General features: G+C 39.1%; 1 protein-coding gene across 1 annotated transcript; it reads left to right on the top strand.

The window, feature by feature from the left end:
- The first annotated feature begins 1,473 nt into the window (after positions 1–1,473).
- ARL14EPL (ADP ribosylation factor like GTPase 14 effector protein like) lies at positions 1,474–20,267 on the top strand. Its single transcript, XM_058173449.1, has 4 exons — positions 1,474–1,508; positions 5,738–5,854; positions 17,652–17,794; positions 19,968–20,267. Exons 2-4 carry the CDS (start codon positions 5,759–5,761, stop codon positions 20,182–20,184), a joined length of 456 nt encoding a protein of 151 aa, XP_058029432.1. The 5' UTR covers positions 1,474–1,508; positions 5,738–5,758; the 3' UTR covers positions 20,185–20,267.
- The last annotated feature ends 3,302 nt before the right edge of the window (positions 20,268–23,569 follow it).

The following is a 23,569-nucleotide window of genomic DNA, read 5'->3' as shown; positions in this document are numbered from 1 at the left end:
ATGAAATAATAAATAATAGTTATCCCATTTTGCAATGAAGATCTTTATATGATGCAAGGTGGGGAGATCACAAAAAGGAAAATGATGTCTGTGACCATGTAACTGAAATTGCAATCTTGATTTTTTTAAAAATTTTTTATTTATCTTAGTCACACACACATACTGACATTTTAGGGTCCATGTCTTGCATGCCAAGCTTGTTGCTAGCCAAAATCTTGGAATTATGTTGGATGTTTGTTTTTGAGTTTTAGTGGATTTCTGGAAACAGAATTATTTGCATTATTACAATAAAATAGCTGTACACAGTTACGAGTTTGCTTTAAGTTGGTGTTTCTTAATCTGCTCTCCAGATGTGTTGGGTTACAGCTCTAAAAATTTGTAGCCACTGTGACTGTTTGTTTTTCACATTTTGGGAAGGGAACTGTCTGGGCAGATTGCTTTAAATTCATTAATCCATGTTGGGAAGAAATTGTTTTGATGCATCGTCGATACAGATACGATTGTCTGTATTTGAAGCAAGTTAGCTGAATTCATCAAATCTTGGACATCATAAATAAGCATGCCTAAGAGCACAAACATGCCTACCATTCCTGTCCTATTGTTTCCTTTCATTATATCCAATTAATATAGTTATTACATACTTATGCTCATATATATGCTTATATATTATATAGTTATTTTCATGCTTATGCTTATATATACTGTTGTGACAAAATAAATAAATAAAAATTAAAAATAAATCACTAGGTCCTGATGGCTTCCAACCAAGGGTTACTAAGGAATTTAAAGCTGAAACTACGGAGCTCCTAACCAAAAACATGCAACCAATTTCTACCTAGTTGAAATGTAAAGTACGACAGCAAGTGATCCTCTTCTACAATGTGAATGGAACAACTCTATGGATGAGGATGATATATTCAACGAACAAGTCAAGGATTCTCCTGACAGTAATACAAAAGTGATTTACTGTTACTTTCTTCTGGGATATTTTGTCTGAAGTCCTACTCTAATACACAAATCTGGGATTATCTGGTGGTTTCAAACCCCTCCAAGTGCTAGACAAATGGGAACCCGATCTATGCAAGCCGGTGCAAAGTGAAACATATAAAAGAATGGTAAACGGTGGTGGGGTTGAACTCCATAGAACAACACTGACACCTAACGGTAGATTGCGTTAACTATTTGCTGCATTTGCAATTGAAAATGCTGAATGTCCGTCCCGTCTCCCCGTCCCCCTCAGAACTAATGTGAGCCTTTTTTTATTTGTTTATGTTCGTGAAATTCCTTTTGGTGATAGTTGATGAAACGTGTATGGAAATACAACACATTCCAGGCTGTATTTCCTTACACATGTAGTGCTGCCGAAGAAATAAGGCTCCGGTTTTTTTTTTAAAGGGAGAAAAGTCATAACGAGAGCCACAAAATTGGGAGTGGTTCCTGAGGTTAGTCCTGCTGATAGAAAGGAAAAGCCTGCTTTCACTTAACAGATTTTGGAGCACTGTTAAAAGGTAACAAATTGCTATTTCAAAAATATTCCTGAGCATTTTTTTTCAAGGTAGGACCTTTGTCCACTATTTGCAGGGAAACAACTTATTCCACTAAAGGCAGAACTTTTGTGTTTGTGTGTATTGTGTGTATTTTTGTTACAATCAGTAAGTAGCTACCTGCATATGGTAGGGAGATAATTTGGTTTTCTATCACTTAAAAATAAAACTCTGTTTACCTTGAAGTGCTACAGGGAGACCAAAGCTTGCTGTTCTTTAAGTGGATACATAAACCTACAATTAATAGCAATAGTACTTAGACTTATATACGGCTTCACAGTGCTTTATAGCTCTCTCTAAGCGGTTCAGAGAGTCAGCATATTGCCCCCAACAATCTGGATCCTCATTTTACTGACTTCAGAAGGATGGAAGCCTGAGTCAACTTTGAGCCGGTCAGAATCAAACTCCTGGCAGCGAACAGTGAGTTAGCCTGCATTCTACCACTGCGCCACCATGGCTCCTGGTAGTAATATGTTCATTTACTCAACAGAAAGAAACCCTGAAGCTTAAGAGAAATCAACCAAAAGAAAAAGTAGACTGAAAAAATGTAAAGTCAAACATTTTATGAAACCAATCCTGAAGATTCCCTCTCTCTCTCCAAAAAGAGGAGAGACAGAGATTTACATGTGTGCACATACATTTACACACACACACACACACACACACACACACACATTCTCCCTCTGCTGGTTGGTTGAGTGACAAAATAAAACCCAGCCTCATAAATCCATGCTCTTGGTTTTAACCATTATTTAATGTTAATTTTATTTATTTATCTTAATTTTAATGCTTTGAATATTTTTATATTTATGATTTTATACCATTGTAAGCTAAAGGTCGGCAGTTCAGTGGTTTGAATCCCTAGTGCTGCATAACGGGGTGAGCTCCCATTACTCGTCCCAGCTTCTGCCAACCTAGCAGTTCAAAAGCACGTAAAAAATGCAAGTAGAAAACTAGGGACCACCCTTAGTGGGAAGGTAACAGCGTTCCGTGCGCCTTTGGCGTTTAGTCATGCTGGCCACATGACCACAGAGATGTCTTCGGACAGCGCTGGCTCTTCGGCTTTGAAACGGAGATGAGAACCTTTAGCTTTACCTTAAATCACCCAGAGTCACTTTGGCTAGTGAGGCGAGCAGCATATATAATAAATAAATATATCAAACTTAAATATAAGTTGATACATTTACACTGTCTATATAGTATATATATAGTATAGTATATTTGAAAACAGGATAGGACAGATCAGAATAACAAAATAATTCAACTAATAACCATGGAGCAATATTTGTTGCCTGTAAAGTAAGGCATTCTATTTATAAAATTAACCAATGTAATTATAAGGTAGAGGAGAGAGAGAAGGTGGTCAACCTGGCCCATTTGTTAACATAAATAAGCAGACCAAAGACTGAGGCTGTAACCGAAATGAAGCATGTGAGCAAGATCTTATGGTTCCCACAGTTATTTTGACTTTTTGACACCTGTCCCTGACTGTGAATGTCCTGGCCTTTAATTTATATGCAAATTTTAATATTTGACACCTGTCTTTTTTAAAATCAAGCCTCAGTTGCACATGTCAGAGGTTGGTGTTTGAGTTCAGGACTGGTAGCTTCCCTGTCACCTGGAGTCTTTCTATAAATAAGATCAGTGCAATGCAATTTCCCCCTTTAATATAGGATTGTTCAAAAATATTTGATATTACTGGTAGTAGATTAACCAGTTCCAAAACTGTTTAACCCTTTTCTAACTTTAATTATGGTTGCTGTGTTTTATAATTCTTATTATGGCAGAATTTTTTTGTATAATAGTGTTTCTCAACCTTGCCAGTTTGGAGATGTGTGAACTTCAACTCCCAGAATTCCCCAGCAAGCATAGCTTGAAGTTGAAGTCCACACTTCTTCAAACTGCGAAGGTTGAGCAACACTGGCATAGGCTAACATCAGGGCTAATAATATATTTGCACATAAATATCTTTAGCTTTGGGCTAAAGCTTTAGCTCCTTAGTATCTGTTTGCTGCTGTGTCAGTGGGACAATTGAATTTGGGGTTTTCATAAGCTGTCAGCCATAATCATCAAAATTATGACAAATCAAGGCTTGAACTATCTCGCTTTGCATGTAATGAGTCTATCTCATATATTAGTTTCACCTTTTAAGTTGCATTACTGAAATAAATGAACTTTTGCACGATATTCAAATTTTTTGAGTTTCACCTGTACATGTACATATTCCCAGTTATGTTTTACATTCAAATAACCTGAATGGTATACAGAATAATGACAGCAAAAGACCCTGTGATATAAAGTGTTTAGCTATACAACAATTTTAAAAAATCCTAACAAATGCCAGTGATCAAAACTGAATCTCATAATGTTTTGTTCCTGGGATGATTGCTGTGCAAAGATGTTGGTGAACAGCTTGGCGTTGCTGTCTAAAATAGAAAGTTCAGGAACCTTTTTAAGATGTATAAAGGCAGCAGATTCCATTAAAGAAAGGGACAAGGAACTGTTGGTGTACAGGTAGTCCTTAACTTACAACAGTTTGTTTAATGACTGTTCAAAGTTACAACATCACTGAAAAAAATGACTTATGACAGTTTTATTTTTATTTATTTATTTTATTTATTTATTAGATTTTTATACCGCCCTTCTCCCGAAGGACTCAGGGCCAAAAAGATAAAAACTCAATATATATACAATTAAAAACAAAAATTTAAAACAGAGCATATTAGAAAAAAGGCCGACATTAAAAATTTAAAAATTTAAAAATTTAAAAACTTAAAAACCCTAAAACAATAAAACCCCAATTAAAATTTAATAAAACTATTAAGCCAGTCCCGCTTGAATAAATAAGTATGTTTTTAGCTCACGGCGAAAGGTCCGAAGATCAGGCACTTGGCGTAGGCCAGGGGGAAGTTTGTTCCAGAGCGTAGGAGCTCCAACAGAGAAGGCCCTGCCCCTGGGGGCCGCCAGCCGACATTGTTTGGCGGACGGCACCCTGAGAAGACCCTCTCTGTGTGAGCGTACGGGTCGGTGGGAGGCATAAGGTAACAGCAGGCGGTCCCGTAAGTACCCGGGTCCTAAGCCATGGAGCGCTTTAAAGGTGGTAACCAAAATCTTGAAGCGCACCCGAAAGACTACAGGAAGCCAGTGCAGACTGCGTAGCAGTGGTGTTACGTGGGAGCAATGAGTGGCTCCCGTTACTACTCGCGCAGCCGCATTCTGGACCAACTGCAGCCTCCAGGCGCACCTCAAGTTTTTCACACTTAACAACTGTTGCAGCATCCCTGCAGTCACAAAATTCGGACACTTGGCAACTGAGCTCATATTTATGACAGTTGCAATGTCCTGGGGTCATTATGCGACCCTCTGATAAGCAAAGTCAATGGGAAGCCAAATTCATTTATTAACTGTGTTACTAATTTAACAGCTGCAGTGATGCACTCAGCAACTGAAGCAAGAAAGGTCATAAAATGGGAGGGAGGGGGGAAATCACATAACAAATAGTTTGCTTAGCCTCAGAAATTTTGCTCTCAATTGCAGTCGTAAATCTAGGACCACTTGTACCATTATAACTGTAATAATACCAGTTATTATTAGACTATAATTCAAGTCATTCCACTTACTGGCCACACTGAAGCAGAACCTATGTGCTTTAGAACAGGAGTCTCCAACCTTGGTCCCTTTAAGACTTGTGGACTTCAACTCCAAGAGTTCCTCAGCCAGCTTTGCTGGCTGAGGGACTCTGGGAGTTGAAGTCCACAAGTCTTAAAGGGACCAAGGTTGGAAACCCCTGCTTTAGAATGTAACAACTTAACCTAAGGTCAGAGAGTCACAGTTCTGCCTTAAAACCAAGCTGAAGTTCGGGGAATGAAACTGGGTGAGTGCTTCACCTATGGATATTATCATGGTGTTTAATTCAACAGTCCAAGATCCTGGCTGTTAGATTCAATGATGGAAGAGACAAACACAGGTCTTTCAGTAACTAACTTTATTAGTAGACCAGTGCAACCCAACAACTTGCTTGTCTGGCAGTGTCCTCTTTTATAGAGGGTTGCCAGATGGCTTAACCAATGAGCTTTAAGTATTTTCCCACCTTTTTGGAGGACCTGAGTGAAGCCTATAGCTCGCTCCTTATATGGTACATAACACTGGCATTTTCCCTGACAAAGTTCTACATCCATGATTTCTCATTGCAGATTTTTTGCATACCTTTAAAAATGGGGGATCGTTTGGAAGGCCCATCTGCAGCAGCGGAATTGGCAAGAGGGAGCAGCGTATGCACCAAGGAGATGACCTTGGAGCAAAAACAACAGGTACAACTTCAGAATTCTCCGAAGTATTTATAACTTTCAGAAAGTGTTTTATAATTCACTTTTATATAATTCCTGATTGCTTATTTGTACCCTGTGATTATCATTAAGTGTTGTATCATTAAGTGTTAAATTTGTACCCTATGATCAGCATTATTGTTGTAAATGTTGTACCTTGATGAAGATATCTTTTCTTTTATGTACACCGAGAGCATATGCACCAAGACAAATTCCTTGTGTGTCCAATCACACTTGGCCAATAAAAATTCAATTCAATTCAATTCAATTCAATTCAATTCAATTCAATTCAATTCTATTCTATTCTATTCTATTCTATTCTAAAGATTAAAAAAATAGGCCTTGCTTTTGATTCATATGTTATGCTTTTCTGTTATGAATCTCTATACATTTCTTTTCCTGGAATTTGGTATTGATTGAAATATATTGGATGCCTAAGGTAACCCTAAAGTTAGAAATGTACCTGATTCAAACCAAGGATACATCAGAGGACTTGAATGAGAACAAAGAATATAATCTAGGAATCTGCTTAAATGTTGTGGGCTCTTGTCATGAATCCCTTCCTAAACGGAAGCTCATGGTGATAAATACTGCCTGTATTCTGTCTAATGCTAAGCCCTACAGTGGCTCCTTTTTCACTTAGCATAATATTTGAACCCAACCATGACATTTTTACAAGCCTTTGCCTATGGTTTAATGTTTTACGTGCATCTAGCCACTGTGGTGTATTCAGCAATCCATCATTTAAAGCAACTATGATTTAATGCAGTGAATTGCACTTTATACATTTACACATTATTCTAAACTATTAACTTGACCATAATTTATTTGATAAATCACAGTTGGCTTATTAGCTCAGTGATCCACAGGAAGATACTCAAAAAAATCTCAAGGCAGATTTCAAATATTTTATTTAAACCAGGATGCAAAGCAAACGTTACAATCAGAGGCAAAAAAAAAAAATGGTTCAGAAACCAATGTGAATATTTTTCAAATACAAAAAAACTTTACCAGAGATATGGGCTCCAAGGACACTCCCTCCAAAAAATGTAAGAGCAAGTTACAAGTGGCAACACAAAGGAAGAAACCCAGGTTCCAGGTTGAATATCCGATAATTCCAATTGCGTTGCACATAGACATTTTAATACCTAATTAAGATACATAGTTCAGCCAAATTCTGCATGGTCACCTTTTAGAAGTTTTCCAAGTTAAGCTTAGTAATTGAATGATTAATCTTTCCAGCCCATTTGGGAAGAAATGTACATAATGCTGCTGGTTTCAGTCTGATAAGGCCTTTTGCCCCACTCTCAAGAGCTCCTGGAAACTTTTCACTTGGGTTGCCTTCTCTGATCTATTTGCTCTTTTCAGGTTTATAATTTGTGTTCAGTCTGTTCTTTAGTTGGGTAAGTTCACCTGTGCTAACATTGCCTAAACAAGTTCTACAATCTTGGCCTATCTATCTTCAGGTCTCACTAAGCTTGAACCAATGTTGATAATCTGCCACATTCCTCATATTCTTTTTATTATTATTATTAGATTTTTTAATTTTAATTTTTAAACCAACAATTCCTCATTAATCAATCAGTGTAACATCTGGGTACAAAATTTTTGTGTCGTCGTATTCAACATTTATCATCATTTTCTTAGTACATATTTATCTTTCTTTTTCCATTTAAATTTAATGTATTACAACATATTTTCCCCATGTTTCTTATTTTTACATTGTCTATTGTCTATATTCAGTCTCTATCCATTGATAAAATTGCCCCCATATGTTGTAATACTCCGATTCTTCCTTCCCTCTAATTGCTATTATTAAGCTACTATTTCTGCACATTCTAATATTTTCTTAATTAACTCTCCCTTTGTAGGAATTTTTTCGGCTTTCCGATTTTGTGCAAATACCATTCTTGCTGTCGTTATTAATATATAATAAAATATGCATTTTCTTTACTGAATTTCTCCGGTAAGATACCCAACAGGGACAGCTCTGGTTTAAGATCAATGTGTTGCTGTATCATTTTCTCTAGTCATATTTGAATTTTTGCCCAATAATTTCTTGCTTCTGAACATGAACATTTTTGCCAATCTTTCCGGTGACATGTGCCATCTATAAAACATTTTATACAAGTTCTCTTCATATGCTGTAGCCATTGTTCACATTCCTCATATTCAACTATCCAAATATCCCTGCCTTCCCTCTAGTATGCACCCAGGAGAAACTTTAGATTAGATTAGATTAACAAAGTTGGAAGGGACCCTGTAGTCCAACCCCTTTCCCAAGCATGAGACCATACACCATTTCCAACAAATGATAGTCTAATTTCTTCCTGAAAGGCTCCAGTGATGAAACTCCTACAACTTCCAAAGGAAAGCTGTTCCATTGGTTGATTATTCTCACTATCAGAAAATTTTCTCTTTATTGGTTGAATTTCTCCTTGGTCAGTTTCCATCCATTATTCCTGTCTGGCCTTCAGGTGCCTTGGAAAATAGCTTGACCCCTTCCTCTCTGTAGCAGCCCCTCAAATATTGGAACACTGCTACCATGTCTCCCCTGGTCCTTCTCTTCACTAGACTAGCCATGCCCAGTTCCTGTTACCGTTCTTCATATCCAGTCCCCTAATCATCCTGGTTGCTCTTCTCTTTGAAAAGTTGTGGGGCATTGGCTGCATAATTTCATAGAAAGTGCTTCAATGGCCCCGCCTACATATAATTTACCCAAATTCTTAGAGCTAATGCTTGTTTTTTCAGATAAGATTGTATCAGAGCATATGCTTCATTTCAGACTTTTTTCATGTGTGCATCCATCATGGTGTCCAGATGATTCTGCAATTATTGGTGCAAGAAAACAAAGACAATGGCCAAATGTTCACAAGCTGGGCTGAGGCTGTGGTGTATAAATCATTTATGATGCTAACTTTTTAGCTCCATTTATATAACCTACAATACTGAGTCACTAAGCGAGAGCTTCAGAATTTAAGTCTGACCAAAGCGTGGAATCTATATCTCTTTTCTGGTGGTCAAGGCCTTTTTCCGATTTTTTAAAATATCTTTTAACGTATCTGCAACTCATAAAAGATCTAAAATAAAAGTCAGAAAAATAGAGCCATTCTAGCTCCCTTTGTGCTGTTAGAAAAATAAAAAGCAGCAGTAGCAGCAGCAACAACAACATAGCACCATTTTGGGATGGTAACGCAAACATCAACTAGCATACCATTCAGAATCACAATCTCCTTATTTATTCTTAACTTTTGCTCCAGTGTCTTCACCACCACATTTTTTTTGCTTTTCTGCAGCTGCTACCAATTTCAGATAGAATAGAATAGAACAGAACAGAACAGAACAGAACAGAACAGAATAGAATTCTTTATTGGCCAAGTGTGATTGGACACACAAGGAATTTGTCTTTGGTGCATATGCTGTCAGTGTACATAAAAAGACAAGGTACACTCATCAAGAATCACAAGGCACAACACCCAGTGACAGTCATACGCTACAATAAGCAATCAAATCATACTAGGAAACAATCAATATCAATATAAATCGCAAGGATATAAGCAACAAATTACAGTCACAAGTGGGAGGAGATGGGTGACAGGAACGCTGAGAAGACCAATAGCAATACTAATAGAGCCTTAGTGAATAGTTTGACAGTGTTGAGGGAATTATTTGTTTAGCAGAGTGATGGCGTTCGGGAAAAAACTGTTCTTGAATCTAGTTGTCTTGGTGTACAGTGCTCTAGTGTGTCGTTTTGAGGGTAGGCGTTGAAACAATTTATGTCCAGGATGCGAGGGGTCTGTAAATATTTTCACAGCCCTCTTTTTGACACGTGAAGTATACATGTCCTCAATGGAAGGCAGATTGGTAGCAATTGTTTTTTCTGCAATTCTGTTCTAATTATTCTCTGAAGTCTGTGTCTGTCTTGTTGGGTTGCAGAACCAAACCAGACAGATATAAAGAAGCAGAAGACAGATTCAGTAGTTCCTCTGTAGAACTGTATCAGCAGCTTCTTGGGCAGTTTGAGTTTTCTGAGTTGGAGCAGAAAGAACATTCTTTGTTGATGATGTTTTTGATGTTAGGTGTCCATTTTAGGTCTTGAGATATGATATAATCTAGAAATTTGAAGGTCTCTACTATTGATACTGTGTTGTCTAGTATTGTAAGAGGTGGTAGTATGGGAGGGTTTCTCCTAAAGTCTACAACCATTTCTACGGGTTTGAGTGTGTTCAGTTCTAGATTGTTCCAGTTGCACCACGAGGCTAGTTGTTCAATTTCTTGTCTGTATGCGGATTCATTGTTGTCTAGAATGAGACCAATCAATGTTGTATCATCTGAAAACTTCAGTAGTTTAACAGACGGCTCATTTGAGATGCAGTCATTGGTGTTCTGTCTCCGTCCTCACTCTGGAGTAACGAGCTGGCCTTCAGCCAGTGGATACACGGTTGTTATCAGTTCTGGCCGGGACTACCAAAAAGTTCAAATAGATTAAGACTTCAGCTCACTTCGACACGGTTCAGCTAATTTGCTTCCCGTAGAACTGAAAGCAGTCCCAAAACTCTTTATATATTCCCTTTGATGACGACGCCTCTCTAATCTTCTGAAGCGCGGATTGGTCCAGGCTTGATTGGTATGGTTATCAGCTGCATCTGTAGGTGTAGCCTGAGGAAGGGAGGAATCAGGGGATGTTGGCCTCATTACGTCCTCCGACTGGCCTGGTTCTGGCTCCTGGAGCCGGGCCAAAGGAATCGGTGCTCCTGAGGTAAGCCTTACTGGCCCTTCCCCCTCACTCTCAGAATCACTTTCGGGCATGGGGCCAGGTTCGGAGGCTGGAGCCACAACAATTGGTATATAGAGAGAAGAGAAGTGGAGAGAGCACACAGCCTTGGGGGGCCCCCTGTGTTAATTGTACAGGTATTGAAAGGCACCCTTTTGCTGTAGATATGTCATATTGACATAAGATAAATTAATACAACTCTCTGTCCATACACCTTGATTCAGTGCAGGGGTGGGTTCTACTTAGCTTTACTACTCGTTCGCAACGGGATCGCACGTGTGCGCTCACTTTGCTCCACACGTGCCAAGCTTCTGCAGATGTGCAGTTCATCTATGATAACATCCGGATGGTTGAGTGGAGCCTCTCCCCCCCGGTTTTACTACCAGTTCTCAAGAACCAGACCGAACCGGAGGCAACCCACCACTGATTCAGTGCCGTCTGTGGAATGATATAAATTTCTTTTTGTCCTTCTGGTCTAATAACTATAGCGCAAGACAAAGACAAACAGTATTTCTTTTTCTTTTTTCCACCCTCCCCGCCCAGGATGTCTTAGAATGACACAAATAATCTCATTCTTATCTTGTTCTCTATTCCATGTAATTATTTTTTCCAGCCTATAAAATTCGTGAAGTGTGGGTGCCGTTTCCTGAACACTTTGTAGCTTTAATTTATAGGAGTATTTTGCAACTGAAGATCTTTTGAGTGGGAAGTTACTGTTAGCACCATTCCAAATATGATGCAAATAAATCAAGACTGAAAGCAGCTTCCGGATCCCTGGTCTGAGGTTTTTATGGATGATCCTGTTCAGATTATTTTTGTTTTAGCTTTTCTTTTCCCTGATGCTCAGCCTTCTGTTTTGCTTTCTCTTTACTAGCCTTTCCCCTGCAGGCAAAATCAAGCTGGGCAGCACTTTAAACTGGTGCAGCATAAAACCATTTGAGCCAATGGCAGGATGAGGTAGAAATCCCAAGCTAGACAGGCAGGCAGGCAGGCAGACAAACAGACAGATATGCCCAATCAATTCCAACAGAGCCAAAGTCACAGCCACTTTTGGTCCAACAGTACTTACTGAGATGTTTGCATACCCAGGGAATAGCCTGGGTACCACATAGACCACCTATCAGAACTGACACCACCTTGCCACTTTGTCAACTAAGATATGTGGTTGAGAAACACTGGGTTAAAGCATCCCCTCTATTACCGCCCTTACTTTATCATCTATTAGCTCCTGATATGCTTATGGTGACCACCTAAATGATCGATTGCTCTTGAGTCTCTCTTTGCTGGATGAAGAACTCTAGGAGTTGAAGTCCACGAGTCTTAAAGTTGCCAAGGTTGGAGACCCCTGTTCTAAAGCAAGTTACCTTGCAAATTGAATAATTAATAAAAGGCAATAATATATTTATACTCCAAATGAACATGGTCTGAGGAAAACATTGTGAGTTATAGTATACACATTTACTCAGTCTCACTATTTAACACAGAAAAAGTTGCCTCTGTTTTTCTAAGATATGCCGCCTAATGTTGAATAAATGCACAATTTACTTATGGGTTGAAGGATCCCACTATCCCAATGATTTATTAACAAGGTAGGCAACATGACAATACTAGGATCAAAATATCAGTCCTAGGAAAGCTATGCCCGTCTTTACAAGCTGTGTTTGTCTAGAATACAGCTAACAGAGAATTAGCAAGATTTGTTTAAGAGCCACAGATAGAACATAACATTCCAAACAAAATACAGAGGTAGGAACCATTCCCTCTGTTTCAGGGGTGAAATGCTCCCGGTTCAGACCGGATCAGTCAATCTGGTAGCAACGGCAGCGGGTGGTTCGGCGAACCAGTAGCAAAAATCCCTGCCCCCCCGCCCATGCCCACCCAATTGCCTGGTCACCCGCTTGCCCACTTGCCGCTTCTTTCTGGCTCACTCGCTTTTCCCACCCGAATGGTAGGAGTAGATTGTAAAAAATGCTTTTAAAAGGTAAAAAAAAAGGCTCCAATGATCACAGTTGAGCCATGCGATTGTCTGAGCCTTTTTTTACTTTTAAAAGCATTTTTTACGACCTCATTGTCCAAATAGGTAGTAAAAATGCTTTTAAAAGGTAAAAAAAGGCTCTGATGATCACAGCTGTAGTGTGGCATTGTCAAAACCTTTTTTTTTTTACTTTTTTAAAGCATACTACCTATTCGCCCGAATAGGTAGTAAAAAAATGCTTTAAAAAAGTTTAAAAAAGGCTCCGACGATCGTGTGCCACAGCTGATTCCCCCCCTCCATGTGCTGTTCTACTTACCTTCCTCCCCATGCCTCCTTTTGGCATACACTGCATGTGTGTGGGTGTGCACCTCGCATTTGGTGCATAGTGCGCACTGTGCATGTGTGCGCGTAGCACACATTTGGCGCGCAGAGTGCATGCGCAGCCACCGAACCGGTAGTAAACCGGTTCAGATTTCACCACTGCTCTGTTTCTTATGTATATCAATCCATAGCAAGCCCCACTAGTTTTTCCTCAGCTTTAAGCAATTCACATTATTGTCAGCTTTCCCAGGCAGGAAACGCAAACAGATGAGCCAATTCCATTGTAAAGGCACATAAACAGAATCTTGCAAGACTGCTAATATAAATCTCCCGCTGTTTCTTTTACAGCCTGAGAGGTTAAGGAGGTTCCTTTCTGGGTTTCCTTCTCTGGCCATTATGCAGCTGCATGCTATGTCCTCTGCTATCTGATTATTTCCTAGGCACCCCTTTTCCTAAGGTCATTCCCACATACCATTACAAGTATGGATTAGCACACCATGTGAAGTACTACCTGTAAAGTTTCTGAAATGTCTATCCTATAAAGTTCCAAGGGCAGGGCATTCAGCCCTTACCTCGTAGACAGAATAATAATTTATCTAGTCAGACTTCATTTTTACCAGGAGACAATAAGCACTCTAAGTTTGAATAATGTTATATATTAGACTAATATGTGAGCATAGAAAGACTTCTGCCGGAATGCTTTGAGGTTTATTGCTGCAATCATGAAATGCTGGGTGCATAAATTGCCTGAGGCAGGCTTCATTTTATTTCTGGTTTATTTTTGAAGTCTCAAACATGTACAGGTAAATGTGTCCCAAGACCTGAATAAATGTGATGCAGTTTGATGTCCCATGTGCTAAATAAACCTGCTCAGGTATCAGACCATGGAGTTTTTCTTCCAAGTAATTAGATAGCAAATATTTAGCCACAGCAGGACAACTGACATGCCAGATAGAGAAGCAGGCCTCCTCTCCTGTGGGGTCTGCCTTCAAGAACAAAATCCCCACTGCCCCTACCCTGACCTTATTTAAATGAGTCAATAGTATCTGGTTCTTCCTACAGGCCTTGGGCCAGAGTGGATGGCAGATTCCTTGTGCCAGGGCTGTCAAACTCACAGCCCACAGGCTGGATGCGTCACACGCTGGCCACACCCATGCCCGGTTAAGCGAAGGGGGGTGTTGTGACGCAGACCCAAGTAGGTAGTAATAAACTTGGTCCGTAGTAAAACAAACTTTATTTGAACAGCTGGAAATTACTTCATTTCCAGCATCGTTCAACTCAAAAGTAAAACAAATACCTCCCAACACAAATTCCTCAGTTATCTAACAAACCTTAGTCCAATTAAGCAAAATGCCAAAGGCCCTTCCTGGCAAAAGTCCAGAAGCCACAAAAACAAAGACGCACACGAAGCAGAAGACGGAGCAGAAGACGCAGCTACAACGTTGTTTTCCGGCAAAGCTGAAACACCTGGTCTGTTTTAAGCCTTATGGGAGGGGCCAATCATCTCTTTGCCCAACTCCCGAGTTGTCCTCTCTGCTTGAGCTGCTCCTGCCTTCTGGCAGCTCTTCTCATGCGTGCATTAGGAACAGGCTCCTCCTGTTCCTCTGCTTCACTACTATCAGTCTCTGGAGGCTCTGGAGTCCACATCTCACTTCCCGATGACCCTGGCCTCACCTCAGCCTCATTGCTGTCCGACTCCGTTGCCAGCTCCGTAGGCTGCTGACGGACCACAACAGGGGAAAACGTTATGATCCATCATGTGATGATGCTGTGACGATGTGAGTTTGACACCCCTACCTTGTGCTATCACCGGTTTGCTAGAAACTGTGTTTTTCTTCTAAAGTTTGGTTTTATTTGGTTTAAATTGAGACAAAACAATAAAGCCAAACTTTGTGAGGAAAAAAAATCAGCAGTTTTTAGTAAACCAGTATATATATATATATATATATTAGGACATTACTAATGAACTAATATCTGTAAAGTTCCTGAAATGTCTATCTTATATAAATTCCAAGGACAGGTGTTGATCTTGAGACCCTTTGCACAACAAAGATAAAGAGCCCAACCATTTCTAAGGGTCAATATAATTGTAACATTGCTTGCTTCATCCCCAGTTTGCTGCAGGAGCAGCTTAAAGTTGTTTTTGGTTGTTCTGCTGCTGAAGTGATATTTTCGATTTTCTCCCAAAACAAGTCTTGTAGTAAGGATCATTTACAGTCCCTCAGAAATGAGTCTGTCAACTAAATGGTCAGGGAGAGGGCTCTGTCCAACTGCTGAAGTCTGCTGTGAACTTTCCCTCTTTTTTTTAGCATGTCATTGGATGTTGATGCCTATGGTCACTCAGGCTTGGTTTGCAATACAGATCAGATCAGATCAGATCAGATGTCTGTTTTGCAAAGCCTTTTATTGGTCTGCTTTTCGACACAGAAATAATCAATCCCAGAAGACATTTGGACTTTTTAAAGAAACGTAGGAAGGAGATTGTTAGTCCCATAAAGATAAAGGTAAAGGTTCCCCTCGCACATATGTGCTAGTCGTTCCTGAGGGGGTGGTGCTCATCTCTGTTTCAAAGCTGAAGAGCCAGCGCTGTCTGAAGACGTCTCCATGGTCATGTGGCTGGCATGACTAAACGCCAAAGGCGCACGGAACGCTGTTACCTTCCCACCAAAGGTGGTCTCTAATTTTCTACTTGCATTTCTTATGTGCTTTCAAACTGCTAGGTTGGCAGAAGCTGGGACAAGTAACGGGAAATAAATAAATACAGTACTTTCAAAATCTGGCCAACAGGAAAGTGTATCCACAGTCTTTAGCCCTATCTTTCCATACAGTATTGAGAACAATTGGAGGTGGTTTTTTTTAATTGATAGGAATGAAAATGAAACTGGTGAACCCATCAGTCATTACCTTGAATTTTTAAGGACAGCAACACTTCCTACCTTGCTACTGAGTCACAGTAAGCTTGACTATAGAGGCAAGCCAACTTAAATCAATCCTTTCCCTTTCTTCTCCTGTCACCCAAGGGTTGGGAAGTGAAATGGGAAAATGTGTTGTTTGTGAGAGATGGGTTTCTGTTTGGCACTGTTGTGGAACTTTGCCAAAGTAAGGAGTACAACACTGATAAGAACCATAAGGGCCTCTGTGGCTCAGACTGGTAAGACAGTCTGTTATTAACAGCAGCTGCTTGCAATTACTGCAGGTTCAAGCCCCACCAGGCCCAAGGTTGACTCAGCCTTCCATCCTTTATAAGGTAGGTAAAATGAGGACCCAGATTGTTGGGGGCAATAAGTTGACTTTGTATATAATATACAAATGGATGAAGACTATTGCTTGACATAGTGTAAGCCGCCCTGAGTCTTCGGAGAAGGGCGGGATATAAATGAAAATAAAAATAAAATAAAAATAAAATAAAAAATAAACCATAGTTATTGCAATGATCATTGGATTCATGTTTTAGGGGGGGAAAAAGTGTCCCTGACCAATGGAAAAGCAGTTTTTAATAGCAGTAGAGGGCTACAAGGCAGGAAATCCTAGGGATCTAAGTGGCTGGTTAGTTTGGGGAAGCTCGGCAGGTTTTTGTCCTTGTTCCTATTGTCAGGCAGAGTGGGACTTTAGAAACGCAGCAGAGCTGGAGATGTTCATTGTGGAAGAGATGAAATGTTGAGGTCATCAGCTGATAAGATCAGAACTAGATCACAACTTTCTGTTGCTTTTGTGCTATGCTGTGAGTAGGTGAGGATGCTTCTATTCTTTGGTCTTGATGGAAGTGGGGGCAGGGAGAATTTGCTAAGGCAAAACACAGGGAGTCAATTCAACTCTGATCAGGTTACGCAAAAAGAGGGTTTTACCTTGGTCATATCCAAAAGTCAAGGTGGGGTATGGGGGTGGGTAAAGTCTTCATTTTGTTAGTTAGGTTCATTTTTTTCTACTATAGGCACAGTAGGAGAATCTTGCTAATCCGTGGGAGAACCACAGAGGAACATGCTAGCAGCAGCCTCAGCTAGCTACTAGAATCCCTAACCTTACTTCAATGTGATATAATTCAGATGGACTAAATCGGGGGTCCCGAATCTGGCCCAGACTGTGGCCTCCTACCTGGCCATGGCCTATTTGCAACTAGGCCTCACGAGTGGCAAGCCGGCATGCACATGCCGCAAAACTTGCTTACTTACATGGCCCGGTTCCTCTTCCCCGCACTGAGCAGCCAAGCTGCGAAGGTTGGGAAATCACTGGACTAAACAGATAGCTTATGCTGAAAATGATATTTTACAAATGAAATAATAAGAGTTGAGGTTTTTTCTGCCTTTTTAGCAGGTCAGGTAAATTGACTCTGACATAATTTGTCTATTCCACTAAATTCATCTAATGAAACATCTGCAATTCATGCTGAATAAATTACCTATAATCCAAAAGTAGGTCTTCTGATTTGAGGTAGACTGGAGATTTATAGTGATGGTTTCACCAAGATTGATTCACCAAGATAGATCACATACAATTCAAAATTACAGACCAGATACAATTTTATGTTTTTTTTAATCTTTAAGCAGTATATTAATTAAAAGGGAATTTAATTCTATGTTTTAACAGGAATTACTGTGAATTCTGCAGTTTAATTGCTGGAGGGTTTTTTTTTAGGTTTCTGCTTTCATTTAATACTGAATTCCTAAATGTAACTGTGACCGTTTTATCATAACCACTACTGTGTTTGTTGACAGCAACAAATTGAACGACAGCTAAAATGCTTGGCATTTCAAAATCCAGGACCTCTGCTGGCAGATTTCAACCCAGAAACTCGGGAACAACAAAAGAAAGTCTGTATGTCTATGATAAACCAGGAATGTTTTAATACGACAAAGAAGTAAGATGATGTATCCAAGTTTTTCCTATATTTTAAATTAGCTTTGGAAATAGAAATTTACAGGGTTGTTTAGTCATCATCAGATGCTTAAGATTCCAGACTAATGCATGCCTTCTTGAAACTTCTATTCCAGTTAGCGGAAAAAATACATATTCATAATTACCATGATTGCTGCAATCATGGCTATTGGTCCTTAAAATTCTCTGCTCAGAATTAAATTATAGGTCATTTGGAAGATTAAGGGTGTACAATTGGTTTTGGGCTAAAGACTGCATTTGGTCATAGAGAGTAGAGTGTATCATACTACAAGTGGGTAGCCAAGATGAATACAAATATTGGTTTAAACTTAGTGTGTTATGCATACACATACACACATGCACAGAAGATTAAATGAAATACAATTAACATTAATGGTGCAAAGTTTTCTGGATTCGAAATTTCAAGGCTGAAACGCTGTTTCATATTCAGAATGTCTCTTCCAAATTCCAGACTTTTTTTTCCCCCCAGAGAAGATTTTTTTCCCCTTAAAGAAGATTTAAGGGGCAAGAGTAAATTAGGAGTGTTATTTTGTGTGCTATATATAGTACTATTTTCTGGTCCTCATGCATTTTATTTATTTATTTATTTATTTTATATGCAGTTGTGTTTGTGTATACAGACACTTGCATGCACACACATACACACATGCACAGAAGATTAAATGAAATACAATTAACATTAATGGTGCAAAGTTTTCTGGATTCGAAATTTCAAGGCTGAAACGCTGTTTCATATTCATAATGTCTCTTCTAAATTCCAGACTTTTTTTCCCCCCCTAGAGAAGATTTTTTTCCCCCTTAAAGAAGATTTAAGGGGCAAGAGTAAATTAGGAGTGTTATTTTGTGTGCTATATATAGTACTATTTTCTGGTCCTCATGCATTTTATTTATTTATTTATTTATTTTATATGCAGTTGTGTTTGTGTATACAGACACTTGCATGCACACACATACACACTGATACACATACAGTACATACATTACATATATATAATAGTCTTTGATTTATGATAGCAATTAAAATCAGATTTTTGGCTGTAAATCATTATGGTCCTAAGCAGAGGTAGGATTCACTTACCTTCACTACTGGTTTGCAAATGTGAGCATTGTGCGCAGTAGTCACACATTACATCTGGGTAGGTGGGCGGTGCTTCTCATAGTCGCTGCTACCAGTTTGCACGATCCGGACAGAACCAGCTGAATCCCACCACTGGTCATAAGTCAAGACACCCATGTGACTGAACCTGAATTTATAACATTTTTTGCAGTGGTTGTTAAATGAAACTGTGTTCGTTAAGCAAATGCCATGCTTGTAAACGAGAACCCATTCTTCTGAATGGGTGATTTTTGCCAGAAACCAGCAAAAATCATGGCCAAGTGATCACAGGACCCTGCAAGCTAGTTGCCAAGTATCCAAAATGTGATCATTGATATGGGGGTGGGGGGGAGGAGGTGGAATGACATTTTATGATGGCCCGAAGTGCTTTACTGGCTAGCACCTATTCTAGGCCTGTCATACATTTTAATGGTTGTTAAAGGACCAGTCATAAGTGAAGAACTACCTGTATATATATGCAGTTTCCAAGAAATATAGCCACATGTCAGTTTTTATCTAGAGTTAGTTTGGATGGGTATTAAATTCGCTATCCAGTCTTTGTGGCTGGCTGTTTTCCACATTAGCAATCTGGTAAGCCTCTGCTTAATTGGAATTTAATTTGCTGCTCTGCATGCCCTGCTTTTAAGATTTACATAGCTGATCAGAATCCTAATATTTCTCTTTTCCACTGGGGATATCGCTTTAATATATTAAAAAAAAAAGTGCATATCCTAACAGGACACAATCTGGCACACCACTGCTGCCATTTATAGTTTACCTGAGTTAAAAAAAATCCCATGCTAAGCAGTCCTGAGGAACCATCTGTCAAAGCAATTTTCTTCCTCCTCTTTTAAATAGGTCTCTGGTAAGGCTGCATTCCATTCTGAGATAAAGTTAAAAGTGTTCTTTATTTATACATTAAAATAGTATCAGAGGGGAATTCTGGAAAAAAAATTTTTTTTTTGCTTTAGAGTGCATTTTTCATTTTTTAAAAAAACTTCATATTCTAACAATCTTCCTTTGTCTGCTATTTTTATAGGACTGTGAAGAAATATGACAAACACGGCCATCTGATTTCCAATAAAACAGATTTGTGTGATTGTCTAGAGAAGAACTGCCTGGGCTGCTTTTACCCTTGTCCTAAGTGTAATTCAACCAAGTGTGGGGCAGAATGTCGCTGCAACCGGAAATGGGTCTATGAGCAAATTCAGGTGGAGGCTGGCCAAATCATCCGATTTCCATTTCGAAACAACTAGATCACATTACGTTTCCTGATATTATTTGTCTTCTCTTTGTAAAGAAAAAAAAGGTTTTTTTTATTTTTATTTTCAACAAATAAAGGCAGGATTGTTGTTGTGGATCACTCACTAAGTCTTTAACTGTAACAGAGTTGGAAGGGACCTTAGAGGTCATCTAGTCCAACCCCTGCTCATGCAGGAGACCTATACTAGGGATTCGAACCGCCAAACTGCCGACCTTTCTGAACGACAAGCTCAGCATCTTAACCACTCAGCCACTTAGCCAGTCTGACTCTTCACAAACCCATTGACCACAGCATGCCACTTTCTTCCACTGTTTCCCAGAGTTTGCCCAAAGCCATGTTCATTGCGTTGATGACACTATCTAACCATCCCATCCTCTACTGTCCCTTTCTCATTTTGCCTTCCACTTTTCCTAGCAGCAGGGTTAGTGTGAAATCCAATTATTTTTACTACCGGTTCTGTGGGCATGGCTTGGTGGATGTGGTGTGGCTTGGTGGGCGTGGCAGGGGAAGGATACTGCAAAATCTCCATTCCCACCCCACTCCTGGGGGAGGGATATTGCAAAATCTCCATTCCCATCTCAGTCTGGGGCCAGCCAGAGGTGGTGTTTACTGGTTCTCCGTACTGCTCAAAATTTCCGCTGCCGGTTCTCCAGAACCTGTCAGAACCTGTTGGATTTCATCCCGATCCGGGTCTTTTCCAACGAGTCCTTTTTTCTCATTAGCTGCCGAAGTATTTGAGCTTCAGCTTCAGTATCTGCCTTCCAAAGAACAGTTATGGCTCGTTTTCTTTAGGAAACTGCAGGGCTGCCATACTATTTGATGGAAGGAAAATAAATAGCTTAAATGACACAAGAAAACTTGGAAAAGTATATGTCTTGAGGGAAAAATAGCACAACAGAACCATAATTGCAGGGGAGAGAGAAGATAGTTTGATAGTTTGTTATCAAAAAGCATCAGGAGAATCTGGGCGGAATCGGAGAAAAGGTTCTTCACATTTGTCTAGCTTTGTTTCTCCATTACACATCAGTGCCTCCCCCCCATGTGCTTTTTATAGCACACTTGAAGTGCATGAAGTGGATGGTTTGCTACTAGAATCCCTATGTGATTAAGAGAAATTTCGCATGGTAGGGATCAGTGGTGGTATTCAGCAGGTTACATCCGCCCATCTGCCTGGATGCCATCACATCCTGTTTTTGACCCTCTGCAGATGCGCGGAAGGCTCTGCGCTTGTGTGGAGGTGGTGCTTGCGAGTGAAGCGCGCGCTCACAGTTGCAAACCAATAGCGAAGGTAAGTGAATACCACCCCTGGTAGTGATGGAAGGAGATGATAGGTAAAAGAAAAAAAAATGAATAATGTTTCAAATACTATTTTTCTCCTTCCTCCTCTGAGCCAAAGTTACTGTGATCCTCAGCAAATGGGTATTAGAATTTCATCTTAGGTTATTGCAATGTAGTGTGCAGCTGCCTGCAAGTGTCTTTAGTTAGAAAATATTAGCATTAAGCCTTCTTCACTTTGGTAGCTTCCAGATGTGCTGGGAAAACAATAATTTCAGAAACTAAGCTGGCTGGGGAATCCTGGAAGTTACAGCTGTAAAATATTTGGAGAACCTCCAGGCTTATCTAGGCTCTAGGGAATTGACTGAATATTCCTCACCGCTAGGGTCAAGTAGAAGGGCATGTGTGGTTAAAACCCTTTTTGTTCAGTAGAATTGGCCAAGGATAAAGAATGTAAAACCAGCTGAGTAAATTGAAAAAAACCAACTTCAATTGCTCATTGCTTGAATTTGTCTATGCATGCATTATACAATCATTCCTTGGTGCTGCTCAGAAAAAAAGTTGTGCCTATGAAATGGTCAATAAATGAATTGTTGTAAGTCGAGGACTACCTGTATCAGGAAAGGGATGACTGAACCCTATGGTATCCCACATTGGGGCATCATGTGCTCAATTTCATAAATATGTATGATCACATTGTGTTGGTTAGGGTTATGCCACAATGAATATGCACCAATATCACAATTTCTGGACATTCAATGTGTCACAGAGACCTTATAAGTAATAAAAATAATACAAATTAAGTAATTTGTTTTGGATTGGCTCAAAATTTTCCCCACAGTAATGATTACAAACATGGTTCATTTAAGTACTTTTCTTAGAAAATGTCAACCAGATTTTGACTAGTAACCCATTCGTCTAGGTTTCAGTAATAGATTCAGATTTTTTGGGCAGATTTTTTTTTGGGCCAAATGATCCCACTTCATTATTTGATGGGAAATAAGTCTAGCTGGTCCTACTGTTTACAACACTTACCCATAAACAATTGAGAAGGTAAAGTCCTTTATATTTTATATCCATCACTCTCTGCTTGTACAATTATGCTAGAAAATGCATAGATCACATCCTTTGAAGACATTTGTAAAAAAAAATGTAAAAAAAAATAGGAAAAAAATGGTAAATTAAATATAAACTACATCTCCAAATGAAACTAGAAATTTGATTAAGAATTCCTGTCTGAAAAATCAGGTGAAATTGGAATTCTGCCATGACAAATATTTCAAGATATAGTCCAGATACATTTTTGAGTCTGGGTATGTTTGTAACAAAGACAATGCTTAAATTTGTAGTTCTCAAATGAACACATTCTGTATTCCCAATTCTACATTGTAGGAATTGGGAATCAAAGAACTTTCGGGAAATGAGTCTTTTTTAAAAACAAAACAAAACCAGATGCTATGTGTTTAATGTTAAGTCGACTGATATTCCCAAACAGTCTTGAGAAATGACAGTCTATTCATAACATATACATACTTTTTAAGAAACTTCATAATTTCATTTTTCTGAAAGTGCCATTGTTTCTTGTTCTCAATATTGTAGGATGAATTTAAAATATATAAAATGTTATTTACTAGTTGTTTAGTTCAATCTTTTGGGGTTGAACACAAAACATCTTCCGACATTTGATTTTACATATACAGTATAAAGAAGATTGTGCTTCTATAAAACATTTTTGAGAATTTAGAAGGCTTTAATAAAATACAACCTTAAATTTTTAACAGAATGTTAGTACAGTAGAATATAACAGTTAAGAATCATTTTCACCTTTTTATACAGTATTTTAATAACTTTTTAAAAAATATATATAAAAATGAGATGGTTTCCATAATGGGCACATTAATAGGATGATATTGTTCAAAATAACCAGCATATTTGATACTAGCCAAAAAGCTAAGATGTCTTGAACTTTTATTCAGCAGCCTGAGGGCAACTAAGGTTACAAAAGAAACAGGCTTTGCATATGCATTTTCTCTTTGATCAGATCTTACAGTATTTAGGAATTCAGTCCAGAGGTTTCATAGTCATTTGTCATGATCCTCTTC

Source organism: Ahaetulla prasina, chromosome 2 (genome assembly GCF_028640845.1).
Source record: "Ahaetulla prasina isolate Xishuangbanna chromosome 2, ASM2864084v1, whole genome shotgun sequence".
NCBI lineage: Eukaryota > Metazoa > Chordata > Lepidosauria > Squamata > Colubridae > Ahaetulla > Ahaetulla prasina.
This window is presented reverse-complemented; position numbering and strand designations above follow the sequence as displayed.

What these genes read in the sequence shown, in the direction of transcription:
- ARL14EPL (XM_058173449.1), top strand. Translation starts at nt 5,759, where the DNA reads ATGGGGGATCGTTTGGAAGGCCCATCTGCAGCAGCGGAATTGGCAAGA. An exon ending in CCTTGGAGCAAAAACAACAG is followed by an intron (nt 5,855 to 17,651) that starts GTACAACTTCAG and finishes GTTTGTTGACAG; the next exon opens with CAACAAATTGAACGACAGCT. An exon ending in TGTTTTAATACGACAAAGAA is followed by an intron (nt 17,795 to 19,967) that starts GTAAGATGATGT and finishes CTATTTTTATAG; the next exon opens with GACTGTGAAGAAATATGACA.